Genomic DNA, 17,823 nt, shown 5'->3' with positions numbered 1-17,823 from the left:
CTGCCCGCCAGCCGCCCGCCAGCCCGCCCACCCTCTCTTCTCTTCTCTTCTCTTCTTTCCCTCCCCGGCCCGCCCGCCCGCCGCGCTCCGCCCCGGACCGCCCGCGGGGCGGGGCCGCCGTTTGAATGCGGGGCGGCGGACCGGCAGGTAACGCGGCCGGTAAACGGGCGGCGGGGGCGGCGGGGCGGACGGGGGCGGCGGGGGCGGCGGGGGCGGCGGGGGCGGCGGGGGCGGCGGGGGGCGGGCGTCTCCACCTGTGTAAAGGTGTTGGCAGGATGAGGCCCTCGGGCTCAGCTTGACTTTGGTGATCGCCCCGCCCTGAGCAGAAGGCTCAGTGGGATGACCCTTTCCCCCGCCCCCCAATATCCCTTTGTCTAAAGTGGTCCCTGATCGCAGCCAAGTATTTCTGGAATCCATGTCATCTCCACCCGTGGAAAGGTGTTGGGCAGGATGAGGCCCTGAGCAGCTCAGCCTGACTTTGATGGCAGCCCCGCTCTGAGCACAAGGCTCAATGGGATGACTCCCCCGCTAAAGATCCCTTTCGCTCAATTCGTCACTGACCCCAGCCAAGTATTTCCTGAATCCGTGTCATGCGCAGAGGAAAAAGAAATTGACTTTTAGTAAAAAAAAAATAAAAATATTAACGTTTGGTTAATGTTTTTCGGCGTGCTCACATTCTTTTTTTTTTACTGAAAACTTTTATTTCTCTAAAACGCATTTTATCTGATTAAAAAAAAAACCCAAACAACCCGATAATGAATAAAATGCTTAACTTTTGGTCAACAAAAACATTCTGCACAATCCACAAGTCTTTTGGTGGATCTTTTCTCATCTCCTGCAAAATATAGTACCTTTGGTTTTGACTAATCCAAACCACACTATTAATAACCTACACTGCAGGGAAAGTGAAGGAAGGCTAGTGCATAGTTTACCTACTATATTTACTCCTGCAGTATTTACTGCAACATCTACTGTAATAATTTACTGCAATACTTACTCCTGCTATCTTTACTCCTCAGGGTGGCTGAGGGCTGGCTGTGGTCTCTGGCTTTGCACCCTTCCTGATAAGAGCAGTCCTAACCCTAAGGCCTATTCCATAGCAGCCACCACCCATGGGATGGGATGTGGGCCTGAGTGGCCCCTGGAGCTGACCCACCGAGTGGCTACCCTCCTGACACATCAACATTGGCTGGGCAGTGATAAAAGTGGGAGATTTTTTGAGGATACTCAGAAAATTTAAAAATGTTGAAGGGAATATTGGTAATGGGGTATCATAAGATGGTTAATGGTAACAGAATGTGTTTAATTAGTGGCGTTTAGTTATTGGTTTCTGAATGTGAGACAGGAGAAGCAAGATGGAGCGGTTCTGTCCCCTGTAGGTGAAGTGTTTTCTAGTGTACCTATGGGATTCCAGGCAGCTCTCCCTACAGACCTGACACAGTTATAGTATAATACATTGTAGAATAATGAGAGTGTTTGAACTGCTTTATGTGAGCAGGAGATGGTCAAACCTGGCGTAACTTTTTTTCTTATTATTACTGTTTGTTAAAAGAAATTGGTCTGCAAAATGAAAACCTTGACTGCAATCTGCCCTGGCTAAAGGTGCTCTGCAAGTGGTAGCATTTTGGTCCGTTGTTGGTGAGTACTTTGCAACTGCACACTGATAGAGTCACAGAATATTTTGGGGTGTAAGGGACCTTAAAGACCATCTCATTCCAACACCCCCCCACTCGACCAGGTTGCTCAGAGCTCCATCCAAGCTGGCCTTGAGCACTTCCAGGGAGGGGTCTAATGCTAAGGTTTGTGTGGTGTTCCCTGCAGTGCTGCCTCTCCATCCACAGTGGTGCCAGGTCTGCCCTGTTTGACCAAGACGTGGCCTTGGCTACACTTGTGATTGTATTGTAAGTGGATATGAGGATAAAGCTGTGAAGAAGCTCCTGCTACTATAAAATACTGCACATGTCCATCAGCTACCTGGACTTTTGCAAACTCATTTAGTGAGTCACTTATTTGATGTGAAATTCTTGTTTCAGGCATTGATTTACGTATTTGAAATGTCCCTGGAAGATTGTGTTTGACAAATTTCCTTCTCTGTGATGGCACATCTTTCTGTATTAGTGTATCCTGTCAATGTGGGAATAAGAACTTTTGTGGAGGTAGCTCAGCTTCCAGAGAAACTGTATACCTAATGCCAGGACAAGTGTGCACTGCCTTTTCATAAAAAGAGCAATATTTAACTGGTGTTCTGCTAAAACATGACTTTTTCTCTGAGAGAGTGGGCTAGAAGAGGGACTGTTTTGTGTAACAAAACCACACTGCTCTGGCAGAATAGCAGAGCAGGACTAAAGCAGGTTAATGAGTGGGTAGTGTGATTCACAGCACTTGCTCAGCCTCTCTCATCTCTGCAAGCACAAACTACTGTTAGAAAATGGCAGTGCAAACCACTTGCTTCTTGCTAACCTTCATGGGAAAGCAAGCAAGAGTGCTCTCCTTCCCTTCTCCTTCCCCCACAAGACAAATCTTATGGCTGTTTTCAACTATCCACATTACCTCTTCCGCCCACTTTGGGTTTGGTGAGAATTTTGCACAAAGAATTGGGAGGCAAAGGACAGGAAGCAGTGGTTTGTGAGTGGGATTGTACACTTGAGATTTGCCTACAGATGTGTCCTCATGTGCTGCTCCTGCTTTCACAGCCTGGTCTTTCTAACCTCCGTTCCTCCAGTCAATACAGGGCTCCTGTGGTCGCAGGTGGGAATGCAGAAGGAAACTGTTAATAACCGTTGCTGGCAACCGACTTCCCTTTTTTCTTAGGAAAGCGTAGAGTTTGTAGTTCAGAATCCTACCCTGTGACATAGGTTATTCTTTTGTTGTGTGTCCACCTCTCTTGGCTCTTCAGGATCCATTACCTTTCTGTGTATCAACCCTGAGTCTGCCATGAGTGACTCATCCCTGCTGTTTCTTGCTGGAGCAAACACTGTGGAAGACCAGAGGGCTCGCTGGGAGAGAAAGCGCAGCCGGACAGCCAAGGAGCTGCTGGAAACTGAACACAAATACCTCGAGCAGCTGGATTTGGTGGTCACAGTGAGTATTTCTGCCCGTTTTGCTATGTGGGTATCTTCAGACAGCACGTACTTATTTGTGTTGTCATGGGGAAGGGTCAAGAGCAAGACTTTGATATACCCCTAGTGCCTGGGACAGCTGCTGGGGCTGAAAGGTTTTTTTGTTGTTTTTCTTTTACCTCCTCTGTAATATTCAGGAGCTTGTGGGTTTGGCCCTTTGGCTTTGGTCTATACACGGACATTAACCTTTGAATTTTGATTGTATAAGGACTTACCTTAAGATGCCTGAGATGTATGAAATGTAGGGGGCACAAACAAACAAAGACTATAGACAAGATGGTGAAAGACAAATACATCTAAGGATACTGAAATACACTCTGTTGGTCTGTTTAGTAGTACTATAGTACTGTTCCATGTGTTTAGAGTTATGGTCAAAGTTACAAATCAGGCTAACATCTGACGATGGATTTCTTAGGCAGACATAATATTTGATATCCTTACAAGCCAGAGTGTGCAGGCAGGAACTTCTGGCTTCTGCTGTATGCCCAAATGACCTTTGAGTAACCTCAAAGGTTAATAACCTTTGTAGCTTTCCATTACTTAAAGGGGGCTTATAAAAGAGAGAGAGAGAGTGACTTTTTATACAGGCATATATTGATAGGACAAGGGGGAATGGTTTTAAATTGAAAGAGAGTAGGTTTAGATTACATGTTAGCAAGAAATTCTTTTACTGAGAGAGTGATGAGGTAATGGAATAGGTTGCCTACCCAAGTTTTGGATGTCCCACTCCTGGAAGTGATGGGCCAGGTTGGATGGGGCTTGGAGCAACCTGGTCTAGTGGAAAGTGTCTAGTGGACATTGAATGAGATGGTCTTTAATGTCCTTTCCAACCCAAACCGTTGTGTGATTCTATGATGATCTGTGAATTCTACCTGTTTGAAATTCTCTCTTTTTTATCTACTTAGTACTTTGTGACAATTTTAAAGGCCAAAGGGACATTGAAACCTGCTATGTTGGAAACTATATTTGGACCCCTGGAATCCATATATTCGGCCAGCCAGTAAGTGGACACATTGTTGCAATTCCTGTAATTGTACTGGGAGGACTCTATACTGATGAGAAAGCTTTACTTCCCAAAATCTTACTAACACCTTGTAAAACAGGCATTCACTTCTAGCACTTCTAGCTTTGGTGACACTTAATGTGTACCCAGGAAACTGCTGATCTGTGTCACATATCTGGATGTTAAGAGGTAGTGGTTTAACCTCAGTAAGTCTGCTCCACGGTGTGTTCTGTGGCTTACTCTGTGATTTCCAAGCACATATTTGGCACAGAAACTGGATGTGAGGTGGAGAACAACAAAGGAAGGTCATCACAGGAATGAAACAGAGAGAGCTGTGAAAATGCCATCAGTAATGTAGCCCTCACAAGCTATTTTGCTCCTTGTACACAGTGTTCTGTCATTTCATCTGGAGAGAGGGAATTTGGGACCAGGACTGGAAAGTTTTTGTCAGAATCTGGATCTTTACGGCCACTATGCTGAGAATTTGGAGCAGGCAAATAAAACCTTGAAGGTAAATAACTACTTTACTCTTCTTATTCTCTGTGTTTTTCTGTTCCGTGAAACAGCTACATCCTTCCCTTTTTCTTCTGTTTCTGGAGTAATCATTTTTCTGACTTCTACTAGGCTGATGATATTCAGTCTTTCTTCCATAATAAAATAGTAAAAACTTCTCTACTTCCTTAGAGCTTCAGATTTTTCATGCTTTTTTTCAGGTGTTTGTGTATGTAAGTGCATATGCTGAGAACAGCATTCTCAAAGAGAGTTCTGTATTTACTCCCACTCCTTCTCGGCTGGCAGGCCTAGAGAGCTTCCAGGCTTTCACTAGGGTACAGTGATCTCTTTCTGGGAATTGTCAGGTCTCCTAGTTTTTCCCACTACCACTAACTGTATCCTTAGCAGTGGGATTTCCTTTTCCTTCACAATTTCTTTTCTCTGGTAGAATTTTATTTTTTTGAGGGAGACGCATGTCTCCAAATACAACATGTTTTCAAGAAATTTCAGAAGGATGTATTTTTATTCCAAAGTTCTGACAGCTATATCTGGAATTTAAACCCCTCCACCCCCAGTTTTTGTCCATGCATGTTCCCAGATGCAGGATGTACTGGGATATTTGATATTTCCCTTCTCCTGTATTTCCATGCATATATTCACACTTTTGATTGTCCAAGAGAAAAAGGCATTTTGGATACTTGCCTTGAGGTGATGGGAATGTGGAGCTGCATTGCTTTGTCTTGAAATGAGTGGGACAAAGCCACAGGTGCACTCCTTGTTTTCCTAATTGGGTTCAACCTTCCCTTCTTCTTTCTTTCCATTTGCTGCATATACTAGCTTTGTGCTGCTGTGCCTGTATGAAAGAATAATATTGCTTCCATTACCCACTGGAACTGATGGTTAGGAGAAAGGGAGTGGCTTGCCTATAACCACAAAAGAAGTTGATGCTTGTGTTTAGGACTGGAGTCTTGAACTCTAAGTTGAAGAGTTCTAAGCTCTGGTTCAGACTAGAGCACATAATTCTTTTTGTAGTCTCAAAGCTGTATCCCTTTTCTGCTGCACACAGGAGCAATTGAAGAAAAATAAGTCATTCCGGCGGTTTAAGAAACTCCAGGAATCTCGACCTCAGTTTCAAGGGAAGGAGCTAGAGGATCTGCTTCCTTTGCCCCTGCAGAGGCTGCACCAGTAAGTAAGAAATTGTGAGTCTTCAAGGGGTTAGCATGAGGAAGGAAAAAAGAACATAACAGTGTCTTGATTGCTTTGGGAGGTAAAGTTGCTTAATGTGTCTCAAAATCAAAAAAGCACATAGACAGCAGTGAAGCAGATCTGAAGATGTGCCTGTAGAGTGGAATCACTGTACGTGGATTGGAGATGATGCAGGGAAGTAGCTGTGTTTAGCCCTGCCTCCTATGCTCTTGGGTAGAATTGGAGGCTTCCTGCCACCTCAGTAAGCTACCAAAGTACAACTCTGAACAAAAACAAGCTGTCTGAAATGCTGCAGAAGTGATGCCCTCTGCCAGAGATGGCCTCGCTCTGCTTTTGTGCAGGTTGCTGCCCTGGGGCATTGTGACTCTTGTAGATCACTGCTTTTGGAAAGGATGAAATTAATGAACACAGAAGAGCTTTTCTTCCCTCTCTGATTATCAGGGCCATATGCTTTCCTCAGATTCAACGCCTATTGCAGTTGTCTGAGCCTGGACAGATCCACTCTTGATTGCTGCATTCCCTTTTGAGGCACCAAACCTTCCAGATTTCAAGAAATATTCAGACAGCACTTGTGCATGTGTGATTTTTAGAGTTATCCTGTGCAGAGCCAGGAGCTGGACTTGATGGTCCTTTTGGGTCCCTTCCAACTCAGGGTATTCTGCAATAATCCCCCCTCTGAAGAGGCAAACTGACTGCATGGGGAGAGTGCTGCATGCACTCATGGGCAGCCCTTTCTTGGGGAGGGTGTCTGGGTAATACAGAGCACAGGTAGTTTGCTGGGAACTCAGCTGCTGCTGCTGTAGATCAAGTAGCTGCTTTTCAACTATAAACATTAAGCTGACTGGTGTTTTTTTTATTATAATGCTTTGGATACTTCCTTTAAATTTGCAAAACAGCAGTATATTTGTTGCTGTCCAACAGGTGGGAAAAGTGTTAGCTTTTTAACAGAAGATCTAATTTTATCATTAATCAGCTCATCATGTTCAATTTTCTTCAAAACACTAATAACAAATACACTAGGTCATACGAGTTCTGCCAGTTTGTGAATCTGTTAAATTCCTTCTGTCATTTCAGACTGAAAACAGTTTGACTTTACTAAGAGAAAGAATTTGCAGAGATCTGATCCTTTCCAGTAAAGACTGGAGAGGAAAAAAAGAAAAAGGAAGATCCTAGTTCTTATAGAAATGCCTTTATTTTCTTGTATGGGCAGGAAACACGGTATGAATGCCACCGTTCAGATACAAAAAAATAGATAGTTCAAAGAGAAATTTGTCTGATATTGAAGGCATTTTTATGTGAATGCTGAGAGTCTCATGAACACAAGTAATTTGTGAGGTTGTTTTTTTTCAGATCCCCAGGAAAAGCCAAAGGCTTGCAGATGTATAAAATACTTGGGTTACTTTAGAGAATAAATTTGATGATAAAATGAATGTGATTGAAGTGTGGCCAAAACTGCTTGGTTAGGCTTAGATGTGTGTACTCCATCTCTTGGTGGAGTGCTCTTCATCATGCTGTCACTTACAGGAGGTGCTGATGTTCCTGGTATCTTGTGAATTAAACCTGCTCTCTCCAACTTAGGTACAAGCATTTCTTCAGAGACCTGCTGGAGAACACCTGCCCAGACAGTGCTGAGCACCTCAAACTTGCAAGTATGATTCCACCTGTAGATGCTGACACTTTGGTCAGTGATAGCCTCCTTGCTAATAATATTTGGATTCCCACTTCCTGCCTGCTTCCACAGAAGAAAAATCTTCCTCTCTGTGGGGCTCTTGTGGATTACTATTTCCCTTCTCCATTTTGATCAAGATATCGCTGAGAACACATTGGGAATAAAAATGTAGAGTAACTGTCTGTGAAAGTGGCCTAAGGGTTAAATTGGAGAAATGGCAGCTCTATTTCTTTAATTTTTATTTTTAATTCTTTTTTATTCTGATGGTGGTGAGGCACTGGCACATGCTGCTCAGGGAACTTGTTGATGCCCCATCCCACCAAGGGTTCAAGGCAAGGTTGGATGGGGTCCTGAGCAACCTGGTCTACTGGAAGGTGCCCCTGCCCATGGCAGATGGGTTGGAATGAGATGCTCTTTAAGGTCGATTCCAACCCAAACCATTCTATGACTCTCTTTGTCACATGCCTCAATTTTCTAGGGTAATTCATGTCCTTCATGCCATATCCAATCACTAGTGGTGTTCCCCAGGGCTCAGTACTGGGCCCAGTCCTCTTTAATATCTTATCTATGATCTGGACGAGGGGATCAAGTGCACCCTCAGTCAGTTCACAGATGACACCAAGTTGGGCAGGAGTGTTGTTCTGCTGGAGGGTAGGAAGGTTCTGCAGGGGGATCTGTACAGGCTGGATCGATGGACCGAGGCCCATTGTGTGAGGTTCAACAAGGCCAAGTGCTGGGTTCTGCACTTGGGTCACAACAAACCCCTGCAGTGCTCCAGGCTGGGGGCAGAGTGGCTGGAAAAGGACTTGGGAGTGCTGGTCAACAGTGGCTGAACATGAGCCAGAGCGTGGCCAGGTGGCCAAGAAGACCAATGGCACCTGGCTTGTGTCAGCAATAGCGTGGCCAGCAGGACCACGGCAGTGACTGTCCCTCTGTACTCAGCACTGGTGAGGCTGCAACTCGACTCCTGTGCCCAGTTTTAAGCCCCCCATTGCAGGAGACACATTGAGGTGCTGGAGTATGCCCAGAAAAGGGCAACAATTTGGGGAAAGGTTGCCCACAAATCCTATGGGGAGCAGCTGAGGGAGCTGGGGGTGTTTAACCTGGAGAAGAGGGGGCTCAGGGGGCACCTTATCACTCTCTACAACCACCTGAAAGGAGATTGTAGCCAGGTGGGGGTCGGCCTCTTCTCCCAGGGAACAAGTGACTGGACAAGAGGAAATGGTCTCAAGCTGTGCCAGGGGAGGTTCAGGCTGGACATCAGGAGGAATTTCTTCATGGAAAAGGTTGTTAAACATCGGAATGGGCTGCCCAGGGAAGTGGTGGAGTCACCATCCCTGTAAGTGTTCAAGAACTGACTGGATGTGGCACTTAGTGCCCTGTTCCAGTTGATAAGGTGGTGTTCACTCAAAGGTGGGACTCAATACTCTGAGCGGTCTTTTCCGACCAAAATGATTCTGTGATATTTACAAGCAGTTAACTGAAGTAACACCACTTGTAGGGCTTTTTCCTTTTCTGCTTCCAAGTTATTCCTCTGTCTAACGTTTCATTGGTAAATGTTTTCTAGAGCTTCAGAACTGTTGATTGGAGAGAGGCCTCTGGAGGTAAACTACTCCAGTCTCCTGCTGAAATTCCTGAATAAAACTGTTGTTGATATTTGGTTTAAAACTTTGCTTCTTAATTTCATATTATCTTTTCTTAGCAAATAGCTAAGGTGAAATATATACTCATTTGTGATAACCTCAGAATATGCTGCTGTAATTTCAGAGGCTGTGAAATCTATATCTGAGATATCTCAGTGGGTCCAGGGCATAACTGAAAAAAGAGAGAACTCATTGCAGCTGCTTCGGGTTCAGAAACTGCTCAAAGGACAGAAGACCCAGGTTTTCACTCCAGGTGGGTCCTACTGACAGCTCTGTTTTTCTTCTGCCATGCTGAGATACATGAAGGTATGCTCTCCTTCACCTCTGACTCAACTCATATTAACCGGTTTTCCCCTTCTGCCCAAATTCCATAGAGAGGTGGTGAAAGAATATGACTGCTAATTCAAGCATTTTTTTTTTTAAAGTTAAGCATTTTTGAGTAAGGATAAGCAACATCTTAATTGCCTGACATTCAGGTAGGAGGAGCTGATGACATGTAGTTAAAAAGTTATGAACCCAAGGAAGCCAGGATTTTAAGTCCTGGGTGGGAATGAAAGACAGATATTAAATATTTTTTAAAAGACTGTAAATAGTGGCATTGTCTCTACTCCATTGCAGGACCCATAGATTTCTGAGTGTCAAGGGCCCAAGCACTGTGTTATTGTTTATCTTAAGCCATAAGATTCATGGAATTCTGCTCATACCCTTCATATGAAGAATTGTCTTTTATTTATTCTTTTATTTATTTCTTTGCCAGAAATCAGCATATTTGTGTTGATAGCTGAGATATATAAAATCACAGTCACTGGCATGTAAGAACATTTAATAGGATAACTGGTCTCTATGACCTCTTGTGTTACTGGGTGCTCTCCAAGCCCAGACCACGCTCCAAGCTGTGTAAGGAATATTCTGATAAATGCGCCCCGTCTGGGAAATTATGAAATGGTCACCTGGGGGTTCACCCTCTGCTGTTGCAGAGGTTATTCAGGCACAGTGCTGCAGCTGGAGAGGAGTGTTAAAGTCACTGTGTGTGAAGGCACAGCTCCAGGTGCTAGTGAATGTGGTTGTAATTCATACCTGTGGATCTTTGGGTGAAAGACACATTCCACAGCGGGATGGGGGAGAGATTCAGAAGGGTAAAACTGACAAAGCTCATGGGCTGAGATGAAGACAGTTTAATAGGTAAAGTAAAAGCTGTTCATGCAAGCAAAACAAAGCAAGGAATTCATCCACCACTTGCCATGGGCAGACAGGCATTCAGCTATTCCCAGGAAGGCTGGGCTCCCTACACACACAGTGGTTACTTGGGAAGACAAATGCCATCACTCCAAACACCCCCCTTCCTCCTTCTTCTCCTAGCTTTGTATGCTGACCATGGTGCCACATGGTATGGAATGTCCTTTGGGGAGCTGAGATCAGCTGTCCCAACTGTGTCCCTTCCCAGCTTCACATGCACCCCCAGCTTCCCTATTGGTGGGGTGAGGATCGGGAAAGATCTTGATGCTGAGAAGTGCTTACACAGCAACAAAGAAAAGATCCCTGTGTTGTCAATGCTGTTTTCAGTGCAAATCAAAACCAGCCCCATAGCAGTTACTATGGAAAAAATTAACTCTATACCAGCCAAATCAGCAAGGCTGACAAAGGTTGTTTATCAGAGGTCACTCTCAAAAGTGCTTAATCAATGGGCAGATAAATTCAAAATTCTCTTCCCCGTTCTTACAATTCTTCTAATGATGAAAGGGAGCTCACACAGGTGTGCTCTATTTACAAGGGAGCAGGAGCATGTGGTGGGGGGCCTGGGCACATTGGGGTAGTGCATAAGTAAAAAGGTAAATCAGTTATCCTGAATGCCAGAACTAATAAGATAACCCCTTTTTAAAAAAAAGAACAAAGCAACCACCCAAAACATTACAGCTAGACCAGAGATGGCCATCATTTGAAAGTGTTTGGTCCATAGGTTTTTTGGTCTTTGTAGCAAGGCAAGTGTTGAGGGTCTATAGAGGCCTCTCCATTATCTAGGATAGGGAATTTTTATGGTCATGTTTTCCATTGCCTGGAGTTACACAGGTACTCTTGGATGTGTGAAGCAGAAAAGTAGAGGTAACTGGAGCTTGCTAGTTTTGAGTCAGCTTTCCAGAAACAAGCTAGTTTTTTTCAGAACTGTTAAGACTGTGTCCTGCCACCAGGAGGGAAATAAAAACATAATGCTGTAGATTCACAGAAAGGAGGAGCTTTGGAGTTGGGTATCTCACATTTGGCAGTCTCTCAGATGTACTGCTCCCACTGAAGAGACCCTGCTTTTCTTGCTGCATTCCATATTTAGGGCAACTACCATATTAACCAGAACTGCCTCCTTAACTTAGCACACTGTTCTGTCATCCCGAGCTTCCATAGGGATATTTTCTTGCCCTCCTTTCACAACCATTTCCTAAATCTTGTGCCCTTGGTAATCCATGGATTTAATCCATAATCCAAGATTTCCAGTACAGTCCAGGACAGATTGTATACCTGAGAGTCTGAGCACAGCTTAGCCTGAGAGGAACAGTTTCCCAGTCCAGTCCCATGTTGCTGACACCTTCCTTTTATTTATTTCTTAAACTTTGATTGATTCCTGCACTTGATTCCTTCTCTTTCTCACGTTCTAATTCAGACAAGAGGAGTGGTTCCTGTGGAATAAGCTAAGCAGGAATTCACCTGCCTCTTCGTTTTGTGACTGTAGCATACTAAGTAAGACACAATCCATAATTAAACAAAACCGTGATTTTTTCCTAAAAGCTACTTAATAGCTCGTCCAGAAGCTAAGGCATGAAAAACAGTGGCAGAAATTCCCTGGTAGGTGTTTCCTAGACAAGGCCAGGTGGCAATACCTAATTACAGCTTTATATTTTTACAAATAATCTCACTGGCAGGTGCCTTCATAATTTCCATGAGTTGATGGCTATCTTGCACAAGAATCCTAGTAAGAGGTCCTGCTTTAATTATTCCATTTTGTAGATACCATTTTTTTAATTGCTGCTTACAGCTGGGTTTATCTAATTGTTTTAATTGTTTTTCTGCTGCTTTCTCTTCCTTTACTTTTATTGCAATTCATTTCATGGGTGGATGACACTGGGCTCTGTTCTGTAAGAGAGGCTGATAAGGTTGCCTATTCAGACCTTTCTTATTTTATATCCCCTTTGCTTAGAACAGTAATCTGCATCGTGCAATCCCTTAACTACTGGAGTTCTGTATATAATTAGGTGACCTGTGAAACATGGATGGTTTGGTTTTTCTGGCATTTTTCTTTTTTTTTTAAATTTATTTAATTTACACACACAAGCAAGCAACAAAATACTACATTTCCAAAGCTTAGGCTAACTTGTTTCGCCAGTAATGATAAACAAACGGGCAACACAAAGATTGTTCATGGTGTGTTTTCTGAAGGCTTATTGTAGTTTAAAGGTATGCATACAATTTTAAAACCATGTTTTTGTTCTGATCTTTTTAAACAGGCTTGCATATCATAATATCCTCTTAATTAACAAAGTAGATTTATAACAACTTCAGCCTGCTCCTAAACGTTTTGGGCTGGCTACTGCTTTTGTATGGGTGTTTTCCGTGTTGGTGAGCTGGACCCAGTTGATACTTCAGTGCCTTCTAGTGGCTGGAATTGATGTAGAACCCGGTAACCTACAAGGGTGGCTCACACTGTATTCCTGTTTGTCTCATTACATCCTTCTTTCCCCCCTCCTCAAGTGAAATGACAACTGTCTCTGCCTCCCTTGCATGCCCAGGGCGCTGGTACATCCGGGAAGGCTGGCTTTTGGTGGTGCCTTCAAAGGGAGAGGAACTGAAGCGCAGGATGTTCTTCCTGTTCTCTGATATCCTCATTGCAGCAAAGCCCTGCCACCCCCTGCACCCGCTGAACTCGCACAAGCTGGCGTGCCAGGCTGTTTACCCTCTCCACCAGTGCACCGTGGATAAAGTGTTCGGCCACACGCGGAGCCAGGGAGGGCTCCTCAGTGTAAGTCCCCCCACTTCTGCCTGGCAGGAGTGCCAGTGGAGTCAGACTTGGAAGCAGGTTTCCAGCTGTCTCAGCAGCAGCAGGACTGAGATGATGAGACTAGTGACAAAATGCAATGAGCTAGTCTGAGTCAAGGCAACTCTTCTGAGTGGTGTAGGTCCTTTTCCTTTCATGGTGTAGGCCCTCCTGCACGCTCTGGGGTACAGGTTGCTGGTTGCTTCACTTAGCTCAGGTGAGGAGGGTCCAATAAGACTTTGACATGCCCTCATCAGAGCCACAGGTTTGGGGGGACAGCCCCCTGACATGTGACAATGAATACACTGACTGTGGGCTGAACTTACAGAAAAACAGAGAATGAGGGAGGTGTATTATCACAACAGATATTGCCTGTGCATCAAGCTCCCTGAGGGCTGCAGGGTCCTTGGCAGGGACCAGTGTTGTCAGTAGAGGTTTCAAAGTCAGTTCTTCCAAGGTTGCAGGACCTGGGGCTGTGTTATCTCATTCCTTGTGAGCTGCAGCAAAGAACACTTTGAGCAATCTGTGACCTGGTGGTAGTGGAAGGACCCCGAGGGACAGCTTGGAATAAAGGAGAAAAATGGATGAAGAGCTGCTAAGAACTGCCATTGCTCATCTCCAAACAGCTTATAAAGTCAGAGTGAGCTGTCAACTGTGGCTGGAAAGAATGGTCAAGTCTGGCACTTGCTCTCTACTGTCCAGCCTCTGGCTTCTCCCAGTACTAAAGCTAAATTTTTCAGTCTGGGAAGGAAAATGGTGAAAATCAGCATGCAGAGATGAGTTGAATTCAGTAGTGATGATTCTCCTTTAATCAGAATTGCTGCCTAAGCAAGGAATGCCACAGATTCTGTTTGCCTTTCAGCTTTCCTTTCCACACAAGGCACTGCTGTTGATGTCCAGCGACCAACAAGATATCAATGACTGGTATCGGAGTCTCACAGCTGCAGTCAGGTAGGCATCTCTTTTCCAGAGGTGGAAGGGGCTGAGAGTAAGGGGACAGGACATAAAAATGATCATATAGGCCTGTGTATGGTTATAAAGGTGATAGAGAAGGCCTGACTCTGGCAGCCAGGAACACAAGGAATTGTATGAACAGATTTCACCTATAAAGTGGCCTTTCCATTTGTTTTTCTCTACAGGCAGCTGAAAGCCTGATGCACTTGAGTACAAGACAGAGTGGCAAGACAACCACTGTCATGGCAGAAGCCTACACAACCTTAGAAAATGCTCAGGGGCATATAGTAGAACTGCATTTAGAGGGACTACACACTGTGCTTGTGAGATGACGAACGCTTTGTCAGCTGTCCTAATGTTCATACAGACACCGCAAAAAACAAGTATGCACACTAAGCATTTGTGTATAAAAAATAAGTATCAAGAATTGTCCCCAATTTAGCTTAGAAGCTTCTAGCTTTTCTGCACTTTTGTAAACTCAGATTATTAAGGACAAGCAGACGAGAGCCCGATTTGCTTTCCCTCATTAAATGTTTTTATTCAACCGTCTTTCTAAACCAGTGTTTTCACACTCATTTGTCTATGTATGTGTCCAGCTGCTCATGCTTCTGGGTCCTGTGACCAAAATGTGTGTTTTGGGTAGTGGTAATATGGACATTACACTGTATTTCCTGCCAATGGTGCAGGCCACAGTCATCTTATCAAGCAGCATTCACATTTATAATCTGAATACTAAGAGATTATGCAGCTGAAACAGCTCTTGCCTTTGCCTGCATGGTTTGCAGTGCCTTATTGCTTTGAAATCCTGCAGAGAAAACCTTTGGCAGCACCTCTGCTCCTGATCTCCAGGGAAAATCTCCAGGGGCTACAGTCAGCATCCTGGGTCATCAATCCCTGGTAATGTGCTAGGGTTCAGTTTACTAGGATGCCAGACCACTTAAGGAATAAATACAGAAAACGCATTATTCATGAGGATTTTGTTAAAGCCTCAGCATGGACTTTTAACAATGTGGAAGCTCTGCAGCAACAGCAGTTTGGTTCATCTCCCTACAAAGAGGGCAAATTCAAGGCTACTGGAGACAAAGATTAAGGTCTGTCTGAACACTGACCTTTCAGCATTTTGACTGTTTTTTTCTTCTTCCTTAAGCAGCACACATCTTTAATTTCACACTGGGTTCACTAAAACAGAGAATACGTAACTTTAACTTTTTGTCTTTCCATACAATTAACTTGCTCCATGGGATCACTCATTTAAATATCTTAAGTCTGTAAAACTTGGGAGGGAGGAAGGAATGCAACAGGGGTTTTGGAAGCCACACCAATTCCACCATGTTTTACCAAGACAGGTCAGAGTAGATACCCTTGAGGTCCCTTCCAACCTGGTGTTCTATTCTGTGATACCATGTTTCGGTTGGTTTAGGTGGTTTTTTTTTTCACTGCAAAGGTACAGCTAGGACTTTCAAGTACTAGCTGTGCTTGAAATCAAAGACAAAGCTAACAACTAAAGATTCTTAAATAACTCTGAAAAAGTCCTGCCATTCTCCCTTTTTGTTCTAATTAGGTAACATAGAGACTTCCTGTAATCCTGCACCCGAAGCTGGGATGTCTACCAAGCTCTTCCTAGAGATGGCAACAACTCCTACTTGTGCTGCCACCTTATTATAAGACAAGTTCCTTTGATACTGTCTCTTTATAGGATTTATTTCAGTGTTACCACCCTATTTGCATTCAGTACTTTTTGAAACAGCAAAAATATCTGATTTTTCACTGAACTTCCTACCCTGAAATGCTGCACACTGGCTTCCAGGAAACAATGTAGCTCTGTCACAGCAATGCTGCCCCAGAGCAGGGCTGTGTGACCAGAACCTGTAACAAAGCCAGGTTTTGCTGGAGTGTTACTAATGCTCATGCACAAGAATTAAGCTGTGCCAGGGGAGGTTTAGGTCAGACATTAGGAAGAATTTTTTCACAGAAAGAGCGATTAGACACTGGAATGGGCTGCCCAGGGAGGTAGTGGGGTCACTGTCCCTGGAGGTGTTTAAGGAAAGACTGTACACTGCACTCATTGCCATGGTCTAGGTGGAATGGTGGTGTTCAGTCACAGGTTGGACTCAACGATCTCAGAGGTCTTTTCCAACCTAACTGTTTCTGTAAACATAATTCAAACAGAAGCAAGCTGAAGTTTCTGAACAAAGTTTATTTACACAGAGAACATCAACCACCAGGGCTCCCAGCTTGATTTCCTCCTCTTGCCGAGTCTCTATTCAAACCACGGGAAGAAGCAAGTAAACTGTGCGCGCCTCCCATGGCAACCTCAGGTTAGCGACCAACCTCCAGCCCTCCCGACACACACACCTTCCATTCCCGTGCTCCAGGACAGCCCCTCGGGGCACGGGGGGACCCCTAGACAGGGGTGCCCGGCGGGGCCGCCGCCCTTTGCAGGTCCTCCCGGTAGCCCTTGAGCAGCTGGTTGAGCAGCGTCTTCTCGGAGTCGCGGCGCGGGCGGACGAGCGGCGGCAGCGGGTTCCCCTTCAGCTCGATCACCGCCATCTTCGCGCGGTCCAGCGCGTCCCGGTTGGGGATCTGCAGCATGCGCGTGTAGCTCCCGGGGTGCGGCTGGAACCGCGGCGCCAGCACCTTGAACAGCTTGTGGATGAGGTCCTTCTCCTGCGGGGCGGCACGCTCAGCTCCGGCACCGCGGCGGGATGAACGGGGGGGATCCGGGGCTGGGAATGCGGGGGTGGACGGGGGAGGGTACTCACCGTCAGCCAGAAGTTCGCCATGCGCATGGCGCGCTCGTCCGTGTCCCCCGCTTGGGTAAGTCGATGAGCTGCGGGGAGGAAGGAGGCGGGGGTCAGGGCCCCTCGGCCGCCCCCCGCTACCCCCGCCGCTAAACCCCGGCCCGGCCCGGCCCGGCCCCGCCGCTCACCCGCTCGCGTAGCCGCGCATTCTCGTCGCCCGCGCCCGGGGCGTCTTCGATTGCTCATGGCGCACCAGCGCCGTCACCAGGTTGCGCAGCAGGTCCAGGCGCCCCTTCGGGCCGGACCCGAGCCGCCGGTACACGCGGCCGTGCGAGATGGCGGCCGCCACCGACAGCCGCATCCCGCCGCCCTTCCCCGCCGCCGCCCTTCCCGGCCGCCGCAGCCGCCTCCCGGCCTCCCGCGCGCCGCCCGGGCGCTGCCGGGAGATGTAGTCACAGATGTGGCCTCAGGATCCCGGGGTGGGTCAGGTTGGGAGGAACTGCGCTGGAGTCATCTGGTCCAAGCTCCCTGCTCAAACATAGCACGGATTTGCGTCCAGACGGTTCCTGAATATCTCCAGTAAGGGAAACTCCACGACCTCTTTGGGAAATCTGTTCCAGTGCTCGGTCACCCACACGGTAGAGAAGTTCTCCCTCATTTTCAGGTGGAACTTCCTGTGCATCTCGCCCCGTTGCTCGGTACCACCGAGCAGAGCCTGACTCTATCCTCTTGACACCGTCCCTTTAGAGACACGTTGATAAGGTCCCCTCTCAGTCGTCCCTTCCTTTGGCTGAAGACGCCCCGTTGCCTCAGCCTTTCAGTATAAAGAGAGATGGTATAGTCCCTTAGTCATCTTTGTACCCCTCACCTGGACCCGCTCTAAGACCTCCACATCTCTCTTGTCCTGAGGCACCCAGAACACAGCGCTCCGGATATGTCCTCGGCAGTGCTGAGTAGAGGGGCAGGATCAGCTCCCAC

General features: G+C 46.0%; 2 protein-coding genes across 3 annotated transcripts; one reads left to right on the top strand and one right to left on the bottom strand.

Annotated features, from left to right (window-relative positions):
* Nucleotides 1–106: 106 nt before the first annotated feature.
* On the top strand, nt 107–14,653 carry ARHGEF39 (Rho guanine nucleotide exchange factor 39). Of its 2 annotated transcripts, XM_029961561.1 has the most exons (11): nt 107–147; nt 1,553–1,638; nt 2,897–3,081; nt 4,025–4,119; nt 4,513–4,633; nt 5,681–5,799; nt 7,399–7,469; nt 9,257–9,385; nt 12,906–13,135; nt 14,013–14,101; nt 14,290–14,653. In XM_029961561.1, exons 3-11 carry the CDS (start codon nt 2,935–2,937, stop codon nt 14,303–14,305), a joined length of 1,017 nt encoding a protein of 338 aa, XP_029817421.1. In that variant the 5' UTR covers nt 107–147; nt 1,553–1,638; nt 2,897–2,934; the 3' UTR covers nt 14,306–14,653. The 2 variants fall into 2 exon arrangements, with proteins under 2 accessions (XP_029817421.1, XP_017932695.1); XM_018077206.1 differs by lacking the exons at nt 107–147; nt 1,553–1,638 and having other exon boundaries at nt 2,806–3,081.
* Nucleotides 14,654–16,281: 1,628 nt separating this feature from the next.
* MRPL17 (mitochondrial ribosomal protein L17) lies at nt 16,282–17,220 on the bottom strand. The gene is made up of 3 exons (XM_029961563.1): nt 17,038–17,220; nt 16,867–16,934; nt 16,282–16,771 (listed from the first exon to the last, which is right to left on the bottom strand). The coding sequence occupies exons 1-3, from the start codon at nt 17,204–17,206 to the stop codon at nt 16,508–16,510; spliced, it is 501 nt and encodes a 166-aa protein (XP_029817423.1). The 5' UTR covers nt 17,207–17,220; the 3' UTR covers nt 16,282–16,507.
* Nucleotides 17,221–17,823: the final 603 nt, after the last annotated feature.

This window comes from Manacus vitellinus, unplaced genomic scaffold (assembly GCF_001715985.3).
Source record: "Manacus vitellinus isolate BGI_N305 unplaced genomic scaffold, ASM171598v3 scaffold_36_pilon, whole genome shotgun sequence".
Taxonomy (NCBI): domain Eukaryota; kingdom Metazoa; phylum Chordata; class Aves; order Passeriformes; family Pipridae; genus Manacus; species Manacus vitellinus.
The sequence above is the reverse complement of the archived record's forward strand: the minus strand, read 5'-3'. Positions and strand labels throughout refer to the sequence as shown.